The 22,096-nt window shown below is 39.6% G+C and overlaps 1 protein-coding gene across 2 annotated transcripts in view; it reads right to left on the reverse strand.

Annotated features, from left to right (window-relative positions):
• Positions 1 to 22,096, reverse strand: part of SRGAP1 (SLIT-ROBO Rho GTPase activating protein 1) — a 265,130-nt gene that overhangs the window by 37,534 nt on the left and 205,500 nt on the right. Inside the window, exons 10-15 of one of the 2 annotated variants that reach the window (XM_028532604.2) lie at positions 21,707 to 21,791; positions 15,420 to 15,447; positions 11,089 to 11,122; positions 7,963 to 8,023; positions 7,732 to 7,809; positions 5,513 to 5,647 (exon numbers count right to left, since the gene is read on the reverse strand). In XM_028532604.2, coding sequence (XP_028388405.1) covers positions 5,513 to 5,647; positions 7,732 to 7,809; positions 7,963 to 8,023; positions 11,089 to 11,122; positions 15,420 to 15,447; positions 21,707 to 21,791 — 421 coding nt within the window. Of the gene's footprint in view, positions 1 to 5,512; positions 5,648 to 7,731; positions 7,810 to 7,962; positions 8,024 to 11,088; positions 11,123 to 11,629; positions 11,733 to 15,419; positions 15,448 to 21,706; positions 21,792 to 22,096 lie in introns of both variants that reach the window. The other variant, XM_028532603.2, reaches the window with a different exon arrangement.

Raw genomic sequence — 22,096 nt, forward strand, 5'->3', positions numbered from 1 at the left:
GCAATATGGAGGAACCTTAAGACATTATGCTACGTGAATGAAGCCAGTCACAAAAGATCGCATATTATATAATTTCATTTCTGTGAAATGGCTAGAATAGGTAAATTTATAGATAGAAAATAGATTAGTAGTCACCTAGCCCTGAGGTTGGTGGTGGTTATGAGTAAATGGGAAGTGTCTGCTAACGGGTTCTTTCTGGAGTCATGAAAATGTTCTAAAATTGATGGTGGTGATGCGCGCATAACCTGTGAATATACTAAGGTGTACCACTGAGTTGTATATCTTAATGGATGAATTTTATGGTATGAGAATTGTATCTCGAGAAGGTGCTTTCGAAAGTGTACAGGTATATGTACAGAAAAAATCTGGAAAGACATTAAAAAGCTGAACATTATGTTTGTGTAGAGGAAGTATAGGTGATTTGTTTTTCTAGTTTATTTTCTAGTTTTTCTACAGAGATCACACATTAACAGCACAATAAACAACTGCTTTTTTAAAAGCACTGATTGACTATTTGATAATTTTAATGAATTATTTTTTAGGTATGATAATGGTGTTGTGGCTATGTTGTACATATATATAAAAAAGAAAAGAATCCTCGTCTTCCAGAGATATATACATACAGGTGAGGTGATATGATGTCAGAGGGATGAAAGGGTACAGGTGGGATAATTTTGTCCAAGAAATGAAAATTGTTAAAGCTAGGTGACAATTTATACTGGGGCTCATTATTTTTTTCTTTATCCTTTTGTAAATGTTTGAAATTCTCTGTAATAAAAAAGTCAAAAAGAAGGTCGATTTTGAATACAATGGACAGTACAGTTCTACTCTGGTTTAAAAAAAAGTTGAGTGTGCACACAAATAGAAGAAGAGCAGAAGAAAATGTAACACAGTGCACATACACCAATGATTCTCTTTGGGAAGTGGCATTATGCATGACGGTATTTTTATCCACGTGCTTTTCTTTGTGTAGTTTTCAAATATTCTACAATGACCATGTTGATTTTGTGATAGGTAAAAAAAATCACCCCCTAAAAATGTTTCCTTATGTCCAGAGCAGTCACCTAAATAACAACACACACTGTAATGTAAAGTGAAGTGCACATGTTTCGTCTGGGCTCTCAGCCCTCAGCCAGCCGGGAGAGACCATGAACTGCTTGAGTAGCTCTTCTAAGCAAGTCACTTGGACTTTTGCCCTAGGCAAGCTCAGAGCCACAATACACAGATATTCTAGAAGCTGCCCAGACTGTGTGGGCATAACCATTCACAAAACCATTCACAAGGTGGATGGTTTAAAAAAAGAAAGTCAACCCTTGGATGAGGAAATGAGGTGCCACCAAGTTTGCCACTTCAAATTTAGACTGTACCTGAGTTCATCAGGTCTTCAGATAAGCAATTTTTAAAAAGAAATTTGCAGTGAACTGGAAAGTGAATAGTGCACATTGAAAGAAAAAGAAAGAGAATGCTAAGACCAATTATCTTTTACTATCAATACATATACTGCCAGCTTCCAAAGAATATGGTATTTAGGTGCATAAAAATGGCATAATAACAACCATCATAAAAAAAATCTTTCTCCAAACAATCCAAAAGTAGGTAAACAGAAAGTAAGAGGTGCTCCAGAGGTTTATGTAAACTCTTAGAAAAGATGAAAGGGGAAGATTTTTCTGTACAAAATACCTGTCACATGCAATTACCTTGTAAGGGGAGGTTAAAGGCAATTATGGCAATTCCAGGAGACTATGACATGAATAAAAACAATCGATCTCCTCAAGAGCTCTCTCCCCCCTACAACTTCTAAATTTTTGTGCTTCTATCACATACTAACTTACATTGCATTTATTTGTACATATCTTATCTCCCCTATTAGATTTTTGGCCTCTTGAATGCAAAAATCAAGTCTTTGAAACTCCAGAAAGTTTTGTACATTATAGGCAATTAATCAGTCATTCAAACCATCAAAAGTATGTAATATCAATGAGAGAACATGATGAAGGACATACACCATTCTCAAAGATTTTATTGAAAATCCAGGAAAACTATAGACACATCATGGTCACATCAGTAAGAAAAAATCCTTACCTAGAGATGTCAGTAATAGCCAGAAAGTCCCTCTTTTTAAGAGATCAGATTTGGGAGGAAAAAGGGTTGTGATATATAGTGCCATCACATGTTCTTGAAACTATCCTATTCTGCAAAACTGTGTACTAAAAATAAGAGAACTTATAGGTAAAAGTAGGGTTGGGACAGACTGCTGAACACCTATAAAAGTGTAACTAGAGCACTAACAAAAACATTAGCAATACTGCTTAAATTACTAGCACAGTTAAATCCCTGCTGGTGTGTGCACCTAGCGTCCTCATCAACACCAAAGCCCAGGGCTCCTGCCTCTCTGAGATAGAGGTCCTGAAGGGTCTTTGTTTCCAATGGAGACTATTTCCATAAGGTTTAACCCAAGGATTATTAATCCACTGAATTTCATTGATTCCCTCCATTGTTTTAGTCAACACAGGGATAAATGTCTTTGCAGCTTCTTTGTTTGCACCTGCAAAATTTCAGGTAAGGCACTGCTTGCATGAAAGAAAGATATTTCTGGAGATTTCCCATTTTTTCTTTAAGTCTTTGTAGATTGCTAAGCCTAATTTTTTAATTGTGGATAACTTGTCTTTGATTGTTACAAGGCATTTAATATGCTGGACAAAGTCATCCTGGAACCAACACAACTTTTGGACTATACTGACATCGTTTCTAAATGCATGAAGTAATAATGTTAAAAAAAACCCTCCCACATATTTAGCTTAATGGACAAACTGGTAAGTGGCTAACCCAGGTATTGGCATCCATGACACAAGTTTATAGTAGGAGTAGTTGTAACAGCTGCAAGGATGACAGCTAGTAACATTTATTGAGGCTTACTATGTGCCAGGCACGGACTGTCTCATTCATTCTTCACACAGACTCTTAAGAAGTAGATAAAGAAACAGATATTTAGTAAGATATAACCAGATATTAATCTCTGTCCAAGATTGCAAAGCTGATAAGTGGTAAAGCTAGGATTTGAACCTAGATGTTTCTGGCTCAGTGGCTTCAGCTTTTAATAACCACAATGAAATAATATTTCTCATTCAACAAAACTGTGAAATAATTCTACAATAGTAACTGACAATGCAGCCCAGTGTTCTTTATCCAATTGGTACATGTATAAACATTGATATGATGTATGTACCTAGAAGACCTCTAAGCATTGTAGAGTGCTTATTATTTTTCCAGATTTCAGCTTTCTGGCTGGGACGTGAGGGAAATCTCTGGACATCGCCAGAGGAGAATTCCAGAAGTGTGATACTTCCTTTTCAGTTCTTTCCAGCTGGGTCAGAGGCCCAGAGATGACTCAGATTAGGCAAGGGTCTTGGAATGGACACAGACACACTTCTGAAATCTGAACAAGGCATCAGACTGTATAGGGTGGGGGTGAAGGTAATTATAACCAAGGAATTCATACCCAGCGAGAGCCAGGACTTTAGGTATGGGTGCCAACAAAAGAATTTTAGTGAAATTTTGACTCTTCACTTCATTTACATTTGATTTAATAACCATGAATTACGCACTTACTTTGTGCCTAGAATTTAACTATGCCAAGTGTTGAAACTACAAAACTGAATAATTCATCAAGACCCCATGGGCCTATGGATGGAGCTTAATTAGAGGCGTTTCACTGAACAAACTGCCGGGCACTTTTCTTGGCACTTTCTATGTATTAACTCATTTAATTCTCACAACCCTACTGATGCACATGAGCTAATATTCTCCCTGTTTTATAGCTCATGAACCTGAGGCACCAAGAGATTAAGAAACTTGCCTAAAGTCACACAGCTGGTGAGCAGCTTGGACCTAAGATTTCTTTCTGGGCTGTTTGAGTCCAGAGCCTATATTCTTAACCTTTCTTCTGAACTCTCTCTAGCAGAGGGCAACAGAGGGGTTAAAAACAACTGTGATGTAGGGGGATGAGAAAAATTATAGACATAGGTACACCGTGGAACATTAATAGAGTGCAAAAAGGACTAATTCTACTTTGGGGAGGATGGTATTCTGGGGGGAGCAGTTCACAGAACAGAATTCTCCCTCTAGATCAGACAGAAGAGGGATCTATTTGATCTCTTTTCACATCTGTGCATTCATCTCCTGCCGTCCCTCCTGGTTTACTTTATATTTCAACAATGGTAAGCTGTGAGCATACCGTTTCCCACTCCTATGCCTTTGCCTTGCTGTTTCATCTGCTGTACACGTCCCAGCAGATGTCAGTGGCGACAGGTGAAACTGTGGGCAAAGGTGTGGAGGTGGGAAATGGCCCAGCATGCCTGCAGTTTGCCATTGCTGAAATGTAATGTCAACTGGGCAGGGGTGGCAGGAGATAAATGCACAGAAGTAGAAAGAGATCAGATAGAGAAAGAATTCTATTCTAGGAACCGCCCATGCTAAGGAGGTTGCTTTTAGGAGGGCAACATTGAAATAGGTTTTAAACAGTGATAGAACCCAACTGGTCTTTCCAAAGCTAGTTGCAACATGAAACATGGAATGATGTGCAGGGTGGGGAGCTAGGGCAAAACCGAGAAGTAAGAGACCAGAACAACAGTTTCAGGGAGAAGATGGTGGTGAGAATGGGGAAGGAGGGCTGGGTAGAGAGATTTTTTGAGGCAAAGTCAATAGTACTTGTTGATTAGGTGTGAAGTTGGAAAGCTGGGGTAGAAGGTTTCCTTACTAGAAGAAAGCTTGATTCTAAAGGAAGTCCTCACTAAGCAATGTAAATTGGCTTTAGACCCTTGCCTGGGAAAATGGTCTTAAAGGAGCACTGCATTTTTAGATGTATGGAACGAAAGTGCAGTTAATACCAAACTGCTGATATTCTCTTCACTGTCCCTCCTGTGGTATCTGAAGCCCCCACTGAGGAAAATGGCAGTGTTTCACTCCCCTGATGATTACTGGTTTCATAATACATCGTCCATGGTCCCAGTGCAGCTCTGCCTGTCAGCTGGGGTGCCCACTGACGGATAATCACCACCTGGCATTTCTGCACTGTAAGGACGATCGCTTATCTCAGTTTACCTTACTTCTTTAAGTAACATCAAGATAGATAAATTACCCCACTCCTAAAACTGGTGGAGAAAACCAAAAGCCAAGAAGAAGTTGTATTTCCATGCTTGTGACTTCCTCCTCTCCCTTAGCTGGTTGGTACCTGCCTTACTGCTTTATTTCAGACACTAAGTGGGAGGCTCTTGGGCTCTACAGAGCCTGAGCAAGTTCAGGAGCAAAGCCCACTCAGCTGAGGGCGAGGCCACAGCTGGGAGGATGACTCACGCCGAATCCAGAAAGAAAACACATGGTCTCAGAAACCTGGTGGTAATGGGGCAATGGTGGGGGTGGGGAGGCTATGTGGGCAGGGGCCACTGCTTCTTCCAGGAAACTGGTTAGTGAAACAGTTCTAGTGGGAAAAGGCTAAAAATTAAAGTCTACTTACTGATACAAGAAATCAGATCATTAAATCTTTCCTTAGGAAAGAGGGGGTTTTCCAGCCCACGGAAATAGAGCTTCAAAACACCAGCAACTGAGTTAATATCATGGTTACTCTGGTCATCAGCCAAAGGATTTTCACCTAAAAAAAAAAAGTTATATGCACAGTATTTCATTTTCTGCCTCTGAGCAAAAATATGCTTTTACACATATACATGCCGACACACACACATTTCTATATATACGTGTATCTTTTAATTATACTTTATAAAAGATTATATGGTACTAAAATTAAAATAATTGGTTTAGATATGCCACCCCATGATTAACTTAAAATAGTTGACTAAAATAAAGCTTTTTAAAATCTTATGCTACCAAATAATCCCTTACAAGTTACCAAAATCTTAAAATAAAATATTGTGGGATTTAAAATTTTACCCAACTTTTTTTTTTGAAGCTAAAATCTGTAATCTTAGTTTGACATGAATTCAAATACTACATTCTGTGTTTTTAACCTACTGGGAAAAAGACACAGAATGTATATAGGTCTGTCTGGCTATTCTGTATGGATCAGCAGAATGTATCAGAAATATTATAGGTTTCACCTGATTGTGAACACCTACAATTAAATTAGTGTTTCCTACAGTGGAAGGTGGTATTCACAGCATCTCTGAAAGCTGCCTTCAGCAGTGGAAGATTCCGAAGGCCGACAGGGCAATTTGAAAAGGTACCCTTAACTGTATTAAGGAATTTGTATAGAAAGCAGAAATTTTAAAAATGTATCACAAATATGAATTTTAATATTCCTTTATGGTAAGCAGTTTTAAAATATTAGATAAGTAGCCTGGCTAGTCTACCTCCCTGAGAAATTGAGATAAAATCGTTGAGTTTAACCTAATATTATGCAGTCCGTTTTTTTATTCGCAGGACAGCTCTTCTCTTCCGAAGTTCACAAAATTATACGTAGCATTTTAATTGTTTTTTTTTTTTTCTTTTTGCCTCTTGGGGCAGCTTATTTTCAAGGACATGTTTGTTCCCTTTTCTCTGCTCCTAGGGTAGGAAATCATTAAACACAAATTTACCAATTTTCTTTTTTGCCCAATGTGAGAAAACCTCACCCAAAGAGATCACAAACAAATAACAAACACCAGGGGAATTTCCGAGGAAAAGGAATGATGCCTGTGGTGGCTGGCACGGGAACCGAGGCTTCACTGCGTTTCAGCTTATCCCGATGTGGTCAATGTCAGGGCCTTGGAACACTCAGCTGCTGACAGGGCAGGCCGCTCGGCGCTCCACATCATATCAGTTTGGGCATTTGGAACAGCGAAGCAATCTGGCTCCAAGTTTACTCCTCAACCAAGGTTTCAACATTTCAAGGGCTCTCTGCTGAGCCTGGGCCACAGGAAATGGCACCGAGAGAAGGAGAAGGTGGTCCTGCCTCCGTTCAGTGATGCCTCCCCTGCTGCGCTCTCCACTTGACTTCCACACAGAGCAGGGAGGTGCAGATATACCCAGATCATTATAATTGGAGAGCATTAATAACTAAGAGCCACCCTTAAAGAGTTCGGTATTTCATGCATTACACCTAATCCTCACACCAATCCTGGAATTTGCAGATGAGGAAACTGAGGTCAAAGAAAGAGATGAATAACTAGACCCAAATCACACAATTAGTAAATGGCAGAGTCTGATCGGATTCTATGTCTGCCTGACTCAAAAGCATGTGGTTTTGCTATCATAACATGCTAATTAACAGTTTAGTAGGACATATGTGACGGCTGATTGTGAATAAAAGTAAGGAGCCAACTGGTCACAGGGAGGGAGTGTGGGCATGGGACTGAGGGGAAGGAAAGAATTCCTAATGAAGGAAACAGACATGAACCTGGGATGAATCGCCTCAGACAACTGCTATCCAGGCCCAGAGCTGTTCCCGCCACTCTCCTAGGACCCTTCCAGTGCTGCCTTAGACACACACGCTGGGGGTGATCGTGGCCATTTCTAACCCTGGACACAAATCTCATATACTTTCCTAGACTTGATAATGAAGTCACATGATTTTGGCTTCATTTCTCAACTCTTCTAAATAAATTCTTACCTCAATATCCAAAAATGAAATAAATGCAAACAGAAAGGTTTTGAAGATACAAAGGATGAGTACGCCTCTTCACTCTACAGAAAATGATCACTTGGTACATGACTTGCTTAAAGGTTTAGACATGCAATTACCTCTCTCAAATGAGTTTTTAATGTCGCTGACTTCCACCTGGGAACCAGACACTCTGAAAATCCCCTGGTGCTGAAGACCTAAGGAGAACACAAGGGAGAGAAGGTGAGAGATCCCTACACCCTCTAGGTCCCCCGTTCCTCAAGAATTAAAGGTTAAGTAGAAAGACACATTTACTGAAATATTCCTAGTGATTACTTATTGAAATAAAAATTCCATAGTTTATGGCTTACCATAGAGATTGATGAACCGAATACAACTTTCCACAATGAGGGGGATAATCTGTCCTGAGTCCTGGGTGAAGAGACAGAAGCCAGTTAACTGCGAGGGAGAGGCATAAATCACACCTAATAATACACCCACAGTTTAACTACATGGAGTGCAGGCTCTGATCCTCTTTCAGATGATTGTTTCCAAATACACTCTCCTCCCAATATTCCATGAGGGTCAACTATAAACTTATATTTAACCAAAGGTATATTGCAGTTCTGGAGCAAACCAAATTAAATACATTTAAAACAATCCCGATTCAACTTAACTTGGCTGTGCCTAGAGATGGCAAAGCCAATTTGCCTTTTTTATTTACACTTAGGCATACCTACCAAGATGAATATATGAATCGCTCATTTTTTAAAAGGTTATTTATACAATTAACCTAATGGACCTAAGAAGAACTGTGTATTCTGACCGCAGCATCTCAGGACTGACTGGCTGTCCTGGTCACCAAACACAGCCTCACAGCCACCTCAGGACCCTGTCTGTGACTTCCCAGAGAGGTTTACGTGTTTCCAGGCACATGATGTGAAAACTGCTTTACAGATGCTTATAATGTGTAATGTATTTATCTAATTTGCACCAGAACTTACATATCCTTATAGATTTTCCCTTGTTATTTTTTCATGTTTTATGGATTTAAAAAATGGCACAAATGCACATCCCAGGAGATCTCATTTTCTTAGGAAGGAACATTTTTTGCCATTTTCTCCCACATCTTGTAATATAGTCAGAGCACTACACTGAACAAATGTGAATACTAGAAATGCTTTAAAACATGTATAGGATGATAATGAGACAAAGGAGCTGAGAAGGTCACAGTTAAATATGGATCGACGCCATGCACTCCGCGTAGGTAAAGAAGGTTACTAGCTAGGGAGTTATTTTTCATGTACTTTCAGACTCTGCTCTTTCAGAAATTAGATTTTAAAGGAAACATGGAGGTTTGAACTGATTAGCTGACATTAGGTGCTAATTCATGAGGAGTTTTATTCTAAAACACAAGAAGAATTTGACTGTCTTAACATATTAGAACAATTCAGAATCCACTAACCTTTCCAATTAAGCCACATAGGAAAGATTGGGAATAACGTGGTTCAGCAATTTAAACTCTTTATTGTTCCTAGAATGGGTAATACATGACTTGAGGAAGAGTTTTATTTTAGGTTTTGAGACAATCTAATCAGTGTATAAACCAGTTAATGGTTCAATTACTTCTAGAGCCTATATTAGGTTTCTCTAATAGTTAATTTGTTTTAGAAATGTAAACTTTATTAATTTCTTAAAGTCCTTAAGAATAAAAACTCTTTTCAGTGTGGACTAGTTGACAAAAGAATGACAATGTAATTTTATCAAAACCTACTAAATATGTGAGGGGATTTTTCTTTAAGATACAAGTATGTTTTAGGGGAAGTAACCTTTATATGAACAGTGCATGTAACATTGTAAAAGAGCAACAAATATTTAAATATAAAGTGATGAAATGAGAATATTAGTCTGCATCTCTGGTAAATTTAGTGTTAAAACAAAAAGAAAAATAAAGAATAAAGGTTATTAAAAGGAAAATGTTTGCACTAAAATAGCTCTAAAGGAAGATGTCTTAGGTTTGCATATTACTTCAAATATTTTTACCTTTATATTTCCTCAAGTAATTGCTAATCTTTTAGCTATTACCAGTATTTCTTTCATTCAGATATAATAAATTCTGGATTAAAAAAATGTGTGTGTTTTAATTTAATTTTGTGGGTGCCAGATGCTCTGGTAGAATACTTGACAAGAAGTGGAACAGTGAGCACTGCTCACCTACCACTCAAAGAGGCCCCTTTGTGTCTGAGTTGCCCCATGGGAAAGGGAGGAAAAATGGTTTTGCTCTTGCTGTCTCACAGTGACATTGTGGGGACCTCAACTGATGGCGCACTTCCTAGAAGGGCGGAGGTCTCTGGGCCTGCTCTGTTACCCCTGTCAGCAACGATTCTATGATGTGCCGTCTGGGAGAGGGAAGGGCTCACATCAGGGAATTTCCCATGATAACTGGGCTACCCTTGCTTTAGTGCCTAAATTCAGTTAAACTGTTCTTAAGGAAAAATCTTTTAAAAATACAATACGTGCTTTTCTATTTTCTTAAGCAGTCATTCTCACACTATGTTATCAGACAGGACAGAATCCTCCATCTGCTTTTCTACACTCTCTTTCCCTGCCGGCCTGTTCTGCTGCTCACCGCGGTGCTTCCGTGTCATTGTTCCCTTCTCTCCTGCTAATCTGTCCCTGCTTGTAAGCCCTGCGCTGGGAAACTAGATGATCAAATTTGATAATAATCTTATACTAAATTAGAGCCAGTAAGGAGGCTCTTTTGAGTTTAAGGCTTATGGCAGTGGATTTGTGATCGCTATTTAGGTGTTTAGGCTGTCCAGTGGCCTTTCACTTAATTCTGGGGTGAGGGACCATTTTTAAGGCCCCGACAGTTATTCAGTCTCCCTGTGCATGTGTGTATCTGTCCATACACATACTACATGTGTGTGCACACGTTTCACAACCATTAGTTTACCCACTCAATAAAAGATGTCTTTAAAGAAAGTAAGCTATCTGTAACATACTATTAAGAAAGTAAGATATCTGTAACATATTATTAAGGGAGATTATCAATGATGTAGTTTCCTATGTAAATTTAGTCTTCAGAAACACTGCAGCCCAGGTCATAAAATGTTAGCTATGAAAGACTCAGTATTTTTTTATATATATATTTTACATGAGGGTACATAATCCAATACTAAATGTGCATCTGGTATTTAACATGGACTTTCCTTAATAAAAGCCTGTGACTCAAATTTGGTCCATTCGCCAAATACAGAATATAAAAGCTACAAGTTTATCCAGTTTTACTAGAGAAGACTATTCTCAAATCAGTGTTTGATTTCTACAATTCCTTTTTAAGGAAAGCCTATTCATAAGCCTGTCTGATTTCTCACTGCAAACATTTTTCTTTTAAAGACCTTAAAAAAACCCAACTGAAGCCAAGCATGACTCTGATTTGGAGATGATGCCAAGAGCGAAAGCAGCCGTGTCCTCGCTCGCCTGCAGCACTATACCTGATGTCGCGCGTGCGAGTTCCTTCGTCCTCGGCTAGAAGCATTACGGAAATACAGGGTGAAAAAGAAGACAGAGTAAACACAGCAGAGATACAAGATATAGGCCACAGGGTCTTACGATTTATCCAATATAATGAATTCCTCAAGTCAAGGGAAATAAAAACTCATGTTGAGCTTCAGAGGTACCGCAACAATAGACTTCAATTATATATTCTGTGCCATCTCACTTGCACAAGTAAAACCAAAACATTTTATCAGGTAGCCTTTTTCCTTTTTGTACAAACTGGCTTTTTTTTTCTTTTTAAATAAACAGGGTTTTCTCTCTTGCCAGCATAAGAGAAACCCACATTTATTTCCTCTGCTGAAGGCACTCAAACCAAATATTCTTTTCTGACTTCAGGAAATATTATATTGATTTTCTGGGAAAGCGAAGAGCCCCAGGACAGACTTGGACATAATGACCTGCCTCCTTTTATGAGAGGCTGAGACCATTATAGTAAGAAGCATGGAGATCAGCCACCCAGATGGCTGGAGCCAGTACCTTGACGAATGTTTCCAAATCCCCATTAAACAACTTAGCATTATATTGTGAGCGGGGTCTGGACTTCCTGTGTTTCTGGGGCTTAGGGGGAACATTTGGAGGCCTAAGGGAAGGGAATATAATTACTGAGCATGGCAGAAATCAAACAATAAACGAAACACCCATAGGTCACGTCAAAATTATACAACACTAATTCTGTGTTCCTTCCCCACCCCTACCCACGGGGAAAATAGTCCTTCCCCTTCCCTGCTGATTTACTTTTACTTACGTATCAAAATCATACCAGCTATTCATTCAGACCACTTTTTTTCACGTATGTTGTAGCTGACATTTATTTGCTAGTTTGTGTAAAAATGAAAAGCATCACCAAAGGGAATGGAGAAGTATTTGGCCAAGTGTTACAAACCAAAATTTGTATTATTTGGCTTACAAGCCACACGGAAGGCAGGATGGGTCATGAAAATTAGGGCTCTGATAGATCCTAACATGAGAAATTAACTACCATATTTTTGGTTACAACATAATTCTCCATTGCAAATAACATCACATCTGTTCAGTATCCCCCAGGTTTCAATAGGATTTGATTTGATACAAAAGTTAACAATTAATGGATCACAGGTGAAAAGACAGAGTTGGGCTTCAAAGCTATTTCTTGGGCTGGGATGTACAGATTCACATGAATTATTATTTCTTTAAAACAAACTCTTTCATCACCTAAATATTTGTAGAGTATTTGAATGTACCAGTTCATTCTGTTCTGAGTTCTCTCCATCTCCAGCCTGTCTGCTTTGATGGCTAAGCCTCTGGGCGCATGCACATCAGGTGGGCCACGTACCATATTTATAAACTTTGCAGCATCTTGCTCTGTAACTGGCCAAGTGAAACTTTTCTGTCCTCTCCCTTTAGAGCAAAGAGGCTCAGGATTACCTGATTCAACTTCTACAACTGTGCTGAATGGAATACATGGAGGAAGAGTCCCAAGACCTCTCTCTCTGGACACTCCAACGTAAACTTCTTAATTGAAAGGCTTATGTGAGGATGTATATCGCACTTGGAAATTAGGGAAAGCCCTTCTCTAAGCTGCAAACTCTCTAGGAAGAATTACCTTTTTTAAGTTCACTGAAGTTCAGAAGGGCCAGTTTGGAAACAAAATCTCAGTTATTTATGGGGAAGCCTGCCCAGCTTCATTAGATGTTAGTTACCACTGCAATCAAGAGCAGCAGGGGAACTAAATGCACTGATGCAGCCTTCCACAGCCAGACACTAAGACTCTCCAGCAGGTGGACTTATATGACTAATGCAGGCATGCAGCAAGCAGCATCTGAAGCCCCACTGCACCTGAAAGGTAGAAGGAGCCTTTGCAAATGTCCAGAAGCAAATATAGAGACTTCTACCAGGCAGCATGTCATAATCTGCCGCTGCTGAAATCTCTGAAATCTTTATACACTGAATTCTGTGCCATCCACAGAAGAAAGGGCCTGGTAGAGTTAAGAAAAGAAAACGCTGCCCACCAAGGACTCTAACTAACCATATGAGCTTGATTTTATTCACTCTTTTCATTATTTTAAGAGTATTTTAAAATGTAGGCTTTATTTTTATCCATGGCAGGTGAGGGCAACAGGTCAGAAGACAAATTGTCATTAAAAAGACGGTTGCTTACTCACAGTTCTCAAAGGGAGGGGCATGCCCACATGAGCAACCACCTGGGCAAGTGGCAGGGCTGGTCGGGGAGGGAGGGAGTGAGGGAAAACTGGTCAAGAGCCTTTGTTGTGAATCCCATTGGAAAGAATAGACAAGGCCAGGTAAACAGGTTTAGGATTGGCTAGTTGGAATAATTTTGGTGGGCTCTGGGGCATGGGAAGTGTCCCTGGTGGTTTGGGACCTGGCCTTTGGGTGATTTGGGAAGGGGAATAGTGGCCCTGAGTATGAACATTCGATGAAGGAGGTGGTGGAGGGGACGGGCTCTGGATTGGTTGGTTTGTAAACAAAAAGGCACACATGCAAGCAGGTCTGTTGCTATCTCTAGGAACTCACTGACCCCCAGGGACAGACCCGTCAGAGTCAGCAAGACTCCAAGATACTAAAGCATCAGTTAAGAAACTAGAAAGCGTGGTTACTACAAGGTCTACCAAAGCTTTATATCTGATGATCTCTGGAGCAGCTGACAAAGCTAAGATGATAAGAACACAGGCTCATTTTGCCTGGTCACCTATTCATGGGATAAGCAAAACTGTAGCTGGAGCAAAGCCCCCAGTGGCACCGGACAATTGTTCCTGCATGACTGAGAGATGCCCCTGGCTGGGGCTAATACAGGGATGTCTTTTGAGTTTTCTACCAAAGGCCTGAAAATTGCTTCTCTCAATGGCTCTAAATTATGAGGCAAATGTGAAGATACTAACGTGAGAATGACTTGAAATGAAAACAAACTGCCTGAGTGCTTAGCAAAGTCACTTCCCAGGGCAGAGGTGGCTTATCAGGCAGACTGCTGGGCTGACAGTGGTTTGGGCTCTACTGTGCACAATGCACACCAGGTGAGCAGGGGCAGGGCCATTACTCAGGGTATGACTCGCTCTGGGTGTGTGCCTACCACACAACTTCCTGGTACTCTGGCTGCCAGCGGAGGCTGTCCTTGTTTGTGCAGCAGAGAAAGCTCCAGTCAGAGGGATGGGGGTATCTAGCCCGTGCAGCAGGTACTGCTCTCATTGGAAGTTAATATATTTGCATTCCTCCCTTTTTGGCAAAATTATTTCAAAGTGCCTTACATTAATTATAAGTTAACAACAGGTAAAACAGTTGACAGTGCACAGAGATACTAAATGTAAGAAAATCCCCATAAGCTGTGTATTACTGTGCAGTGGTGATACTCCTTTTTGTCCCTGATTCAGGGAAGAAAAACCGCAGTATTTTTGTAAAGTTTTGACAAGTCAGTAGCCGTATCTCCCTGTTTGGTTCACCAAAAAGTAAGAGAAGCTTCCTTTTGAATAAACTGCCCAGCAGGAACATAACAGATCCTTGAGGATCAACTCGCCAATTACTGCAGCAGGCACCCCAGTGTTTCAAATGCCTCTCACCTCAAAGAGAACTCAACTGTAAAAGTGTCAATTCTTGCTATGCCAATTAGAATAATTTCTTACTGTTGCACAAATGTGGATGCAGGAAAATAAAAGTTGCCATAAACTTTCCTCAACCCACATTAGAATCAGCTTCCAAAAAGGCTTTTCTCTCTCAGCACGAGTTTTACAATCCTTCCATGAAGTTAAAAAAAAGAAAGAAATGAAATGCAGTATGGTTTCAGTCATTAAAAGTTAAACCTTTAAAGTAAACCAAAAAGGGGTAGAGAGCAGAGATCCAAAGAAGACTTGACACAGCTCTAACTTTCACCTGACAGGAGGGAAAGCAGGTGCAGGACGTAACTAATCACGCTTTGCATTTGCTAACACACTGGATATGCACATACTATTGCTTGTTAATAAAATTATCAAAAGTCTTGTTGGACTTTTTCTAGAAACTTAGAAGTGTTTTGAATTAGACAAACTAAACCCATTCAATTTAGGTCTTTTTTTTCTGAGTCTCCTCATTAAAGAACTTTATAATTCCCTTGGGAAATCCTCAGATCTGCCAGCCAGAGCAGATCCTATTTTGGGAGAAGCTCAAACATTTCACGTTACTGTGTTTTGTCAAGCCAAAACTATCTTCCATGCTTGTTAACAAAGTATGTTCAAAGGCTGCTTCTTATTAAAGAAAAAAGTGAGTGAGACACAATACGAGTTACAATAAAAGGTTTTCCTACCTTGTAGTCATATACTCTGCTCTATGACCTGCAGAAAAAAATTAAAATAGAAATGAAATTAGCAGAATGCATTTGGTAATATTTTATATCATCTGTCTATTATTTCAAGATGAGGGTAGCATAAAATAACAGGCAAATAATTCAAAGCAAATATTTCACAGAATCTATACATAACATCTAATAAATTCTATAGATTGTAGAAACACGTTTTACTTGGCAATTTGAGGCAGAGAGGCAATTTATTTATTTATTTATTTAAACAAGAAGTAGCTGCTTGATCTAACTATAAGTTCAAGGATGAAATGCAAACAAACACATCCCAGAATGTTAGTTATTCCCTCTGTCTTGACTGACACCTCACGGGGAAGAAGTAAGGGTTCATATAGGATTGGGAGAACTTAATTTCCTTTAGATTAAATTGCTGTTCTTTCTATAATATGAAATTGGAAGAGAAGCTGCATTTTATAATCAGAAATGCCATTTGCAGATATTAAAGTAAAAGGGCATTAAATTTATGTTACATTCTACCAATTTGTAAGCTAGAAGTTCTCATTTAAAACATGAGGTTCTTCTTATATATTCATACTTCTTGACTTGTTTTAAATAACAGCTCTGTATTTTTGTGGTGTTCGTACAAGCTGTGCCAATTTCAAGTTTAAATGTGTCTATGGTTGCTGTCTGCTCTTTCTTACATTTAGGATGGAGCCGTGGGAAGGGGTGTGGGAAGGTGAAGCATTCAACCGGCTTATTTGCAAAACGATGAAATGGTCCTCAAACAGTCTGCAGGTACAGCTGGCAGCGAGTGGTCAGGTTGTGGCCCAGACAGGTGCGCCCAGCCCACTGTATCATAAGGCAGTGACTCAGACTTGCAGGGCAAGGCCAATGTGACAACAGTAGAGAAAGCTGGCTTATTCAGAATGGTGAATGAACCCTCCCAGGCTGCAAAAGAGTCTTTTACTGTATTATCTCCTTTCAACAATTAACAAAGTTTTTCATTCACATCTATTTACTAAACAGGGGGTGATGTTTAATAACAGAAGATACGTTTCTCAACACAGATCCAGGCCACTGTTAAGTGTGGGCAGAATCAGATCTTAGCCATGACTTGGAGTGGGGGTGAAGGGATAGTAGAAGAATTAGATTTTCCCCCTGTTACCTGGATCTACCTATCATTTACCTGTAAGTCCCCTCTTTTTGCTGACCTTGTGCTATTTTAGGGGAAAAGAGAAACAGAAGGTGGACACTTAACTCCAGAATAATCTATAGCTATTCGTAAGTGGGAGAGAAGGTCCACCAGAAAGTAGAGACAGCATACTCTGAGCTGAGTGTAGCATGTGGTACCTACAGGGTCTCCTTCAGCAGGAACTTGGCTCCAGAGAGTGAACGGGCAGAGAGGAGGCGGGGCTGGCGATTAAGGTTTGAGAGTCTTTACCATCCAGGTTGTGTTGAGGCCACGGGGCCCAGCTTAGATCACCCAGGGTGAGTCACTAGAATGAGTAACGGGCTGAAGGCAGAGGAACTATCTGGCCTGTGCTGTACTGTATTCTGTCATGATGCCTACTTTGTTATAGCATAACGGTTTGATATAAAATATATTAGCAACAACAGTAAAAACAGCAATGATACCTACCATTTCTTTAGATGTGGTTCTAAGCACTTTCTATATATTAACTCATGATTTTCAAAACAATGTTACTAAGTAGGCACTAGTATTATTCTTATTTTACATGAGAGGCTGGGCATCTTGTCTATGGTCACGCTGTTAGTATGTGGTGGGTCTGGAACTAGGGTCCAGATTTGTTTGAATTCTGGACCTGAGCACCCAAGCCATGTTATAAACATGTAAGTTTCTCCCCGCACCCAACACTTTGAAAGATCCTAGAAGAAAGGTAGGGGTCATGGCTGATGCCTCTGCTCCATATTTGCCTCTATGAAGTTTTAATACTGAAGATTAAATAAATTTAACCAATTATTAAACAAATTTAATAAATATGTATAAAATTAAATGTAATAACACAACTTAATCACTTTCAAGTAATTCAGTGATAAAGATACTAATAATTCCTTGAAAATGAAATGCTTTGTAACTTTGAAATTTTGCTATTTTTGTTCAAATATCCCAACCAAATATTCTCTAGAGTTAGAAAAAGATCATATATAAAATGGCTCAAATTCATTTTGCTCCGTCCATCCATGGTTAATAATATGAGATAAAAGATTAAGAACCTATTAACAGATGCATTTTGATTAATGAACCAAGAGCAAGCTTTGCAAAAGAACTATCATTCATAGTATAACTGCCACCACATCCGTTTCTTTCAACTAATAGTACTGAGTGTGTCTCAACTGATGAATGTTTCATTTTTTAATCAGTATCATCATTAATAGATCAATAACACATAAGCTTAGAAGAATCTGCTTCCCAGAGAAATGTGAAAGCTTCCAGTGGTCTGAAGATTAGATTTCAATCATTTTCTTTATAAGGTTACTTAATTATTAAAAGCAACAGACAACTCATTACTCCTTTCCCCCCAATACATGTTGTTTGGAGGGAAAAAAAAGCCTCAGGATTATCTTGTTCTTGATACAAACACCTAATTTGACTACTCATTACAATTTCACTTGAGAATTAGGAAGTAAATTATTTTTTCATAGTCAAATGCATTTTTTTCTCCACAGTATAAAAGGGTAAACCAAAATATAGTTTGGTAGTAGTTTGAGATTTAAAACAACCCAATTAAATAAAATATTTAAAATGTGCAAAACTCAAACTGAGCAAAGGTCCTTAATGAATGATTGATGAGCACTCCTGGCATTACTTCCCAGCCTTTTTCTTCCTTAATCTGAATGACTGCAGGCTTTTCTAAAAAACAAAAACACCCAATTTTTTTACAACTATGTTCTCTTTTGAAAGTATATTTGCACTCCCACTTAAAGACAGACAACCTGGCTGGCGTAACTCAGTGGATTAAGCGCGGGCTGCAAACGAAAGCATCCCAGGTTCGATTCCCAGTCAGGGAACATGCCTGGGTTGCAGGCCACGGCCCCCAGCAACTGCACACTGATGTTTCTCTCTCTCTCTCTTTCTCCCTCCCTTCCCTCTCTAAAAATAAATAAATAAAATCTTTAAAAAAAGACAGACAATGAATTATGTAAGGATAACCTATTTAACGCCTTTGTCAGAAATCTTATGCCTGGTGCCAGAAATAACGTAGCACGGAACTCTGAGTCCAGTGTCAGGTGACCCGTGTTCCGTATAAACTGCGCTGATGTTTACCTCCCCTTAATTCCAAATGGTGTACACAAAGAAGCCAATGTGGACATTAAGCTCAGCTACAAAAGAAAAAGATTTCAGTGTTCACTTACTGAGCTGAATGTAACTTCCCCAATTTAAAATCCAATGCTATCACGAAAGGATGTGACGGGGTTGCTGAAGGGTAAAGAAGATGATGGAGACTTTGGTCTTAACAACTCATGATGTTTCTATCTCAATCTTTTTCAAAGATTTGGAATTCTGAATTTTGACGGTGCTACTTTAAGAACCCAATATCGTTGCTCAGAAATGTTGTAAATCAAAGGACTTGGCCACGGGTAGCCTGCCAACAGCGAGCAGAAAGACAGGCCAAACACATGTCTGCAGTTACAGCTTCAGCTGTATATGATCAACTGCGAAATCCCTGGGTTAAGCTCTATTTGTTTTACTATGAAGGCAGTTTTTGGAGTAGTGAGTCTAGTATAATTTAGAGATGTGATTTCTATATAGGAAGTCAGGGCTCTCCCCAAACACACCATTTAATCCTGTGCTACTACTTTATTCAGCCAAACTTAGACTTGGATTTTTTCATAAGGGCTTGTCGTTGAATTATCTCACTGTGGGACAAGCGCCATGAACTTTCCTAGTGTCTTTTGGTGTGAGCCTATTAATACATGGAGAGCCAGAGGCTCACAGTGGTCTAGCTAAAAGGTAGGGCGTGTTCTTTATGCTCAGTTTTTCCCCAGGCAAAGCTGCCAGTGTCAGCCCCCGGCAGTGACCAACGCCTGGTGTGTTGCCAAGCCTCCGCGTGGGCCAGGCTCGGGGAGCAGAGAGGCCTGCCACCAGTGGGCAGAGGCCAGTGTGCCTGCTGCCACTGGATGAGAACCAGCCAGTTTCCCATGCAGAATACACCTAGTCTCGGGAAGGCCTGTTACACCTGAACACAGCTTATGCCACTAGAACACTGGGACTCATTGAAAGAAATTCCAAGATCAAGAAATCCTGCCTTAGAGTTCACAAGGTACAATAGAGCTTTACACAGTTCAGCAGCTAAAGACAGAATTTGGAGCACAGATTCAATAAACTGGCTAAAAATGTAGCCCTAAACTGGCTAAAATACAGCCCTATCTAATAATGGCATGTAAATAATATTAACCACCAGAGAGTTCTCTCCTAGAAACATAAGGGAATCTATGCAGAATGAGTTCCATAAAAGTTTCAGAATGAGATCCTAAGTGTATTAACACATATATCTGCATGCAGAGCCAAGAATGAATTCACCCACCGCTTAATTCCCTCCAACTCACAATTTCTAAAGTGGTATGCAGTCCCGCAGGGACGGGCTGTGTGCCTATGAGCACTGATCTACACTTGTGATAATTTATGCTTCAGGACTGGCAACTGGCCTTGGGGGCATCAGTGAAATACCTGGCAGTTGTAAAAAAGGGAGAAAAGTGAAAAAAGGACCAGATACTATGAAGGGAAAATGAGACACAAATGCTGAGGGAGAACAATTCAGACTAAAAAGGTCTCTTTTTGTTGTTGAAACGCCTGTTACAGAAGAGCTGACAGACTAGTATAGAGAACATTCATGTACCCTTAGGTTTCCCGATTGTTAACTTTTTGTCACATTGGCCTTATTTCTTTCTCTTTCCTTCTTGGTATCTTATCTCCTGAACCATTTGGAAAGTAAGTTGCAAACATTATGACACTGAGCAAGCATTTCTTAAGGACCTTCTCCTTCATAAACATTCCACCATATCTAGGAAAATTAACATTAATTCAGTAATATCATTTAATAGTCTACATTTAAGTTTTCCCAATTCTCTTTAAAATACCTTTTATAACTGTTGTCTTTTGATTCAGAATTTAATGAAAGTTCATACATTGTGTTTGGTTATTTTTTAAGACACTATTTAGTAGTATAAATGTTAATTTTTTGGTAAGTGAAATTGGCCTTTTGTCTTAGAATTTGGCATCCTAACTGTAATATGTGGAATCTTAGGTCATAATGACCTTTCTCCATGTATCCATACCCTGAGGGTAATGGGTCCTTTGGAGAAAAGAAGGAAATAAGATAGAAAAATTTCTTTATGGGGAAGGAAGGTTCTAGAATGGGAGGAGGCAAGAGTTTATGCCAAAGAGAAGCAAACTGTTTTTTGGCCTGAGCTGCTCACACAACTCAGTTTCCTCATTTCCCACTCCCATTCATACTCTTACACTTTTTATAACTTCTAGCAGGATCTAGTGTGAATAAAAGATAATTAAAGTTACAGACTATGAGGCACGTAAGACAGGGACTTTGCTAATATTTACTTTTTCCTTTAAATTTCCTGCAGATGAAAAGAGAAGCAGTAACATTTACATAGTCCCCTTTGCCTATAATCCTTTTCCCCCTTCAGTTTTCTCATTTGTAAAAATGAGGAAGTTTATTGAATCCAGTTAAATATACAGCTCAGAACAATGCCTAACACAGAGAAAGCCTGGCTTGTGTAAATGGTAACTACTGTTGTTGCTTTTACTATTATCAGATATAACAATATATTTAGTTAGATTATTTCTTAATTAAAACCAATGCCAATGGAAAGAAAAGAAGTTGCCCAAACTGGTTGAACTGTTTTCTAGAGTCCAAAAAGGCAGGAGATAGGACAAAAATACTGGCCCCCTAAAACAAAAGGGGTGGGGCTGGAGGGGTGGAAAAGCCCAGGAAGGGAAGGAAGAAGTGACGGGGGTGGGGGGGTGGGGGTGGGGCAGGTTCGGCTCCTTCTGACTTTTCTACTGTTAGCAGCCCACCGCTCTGAGAAGCCTTCTTCAGGAGCTCTGGGTTGGCTACTTAAGCCTCCCCAGATTTCACCAAGCTCATGAAGAAAATAGTTCCAGGGAGAACTTAGTTATTACAGAAACCGATAAGCCAAGTCTAAACAGTGTCCCCTGAGTCTTAAAGCTTAAATGCACAATCCACACACTTCATGGAATAAAGATACATGATACAATATATAATCCATGTTTTTCCCATCTATTTCAAATAACTGACCTTCTCCAAGGGTCTTCTGCAACAAGTCATGTTTGGCTTGAAGTTTTGTGATGAGATTACTACCTTCCAAATATTCTCTGAGTTTCTGCCAAAGGAAAGATTCATTTTTAATTAAAAAAAAAATTCAACATCAAGGGACTTCCCACAGGATATCTAAACTCCAGACACTCAAACTTCTAGCTCCTAGAACCTTGCCATTCGAAGTGTGGCCTGATGCAGGTCAGCAGCAGCAGCCACCAGTTGGGAGCCTATGGAGGGGCAGACTATCAGGTCTCTCCCTCCCCAGCCCTACTAAAATCACAACCTACATTTTAACAAGCTCTCCTGCTGACATGCATGTCCATCCAAATTTAAAAGTTCTATTTTAGCACAGTCCTGTGTAAATGTGTT

This window comes from Phyllostomus discolor, chromosome 2 (assembly GCF_004126475.2).
Source record: "Phyllostomus discolor isolate MPI-MPIP mPhyDis1 chromosome 2, mPhyDis1.pri.v3, whole genome shotgun sequence".
In the NCBI taxonomy this organism is placed as follows: domain Eukaryota; kingdom Metazoa; phylum Chordata; class Mammalia; order Chiroptera; family Phyllostomidae; genus Phyllostomus; species Phyllostomus discolor.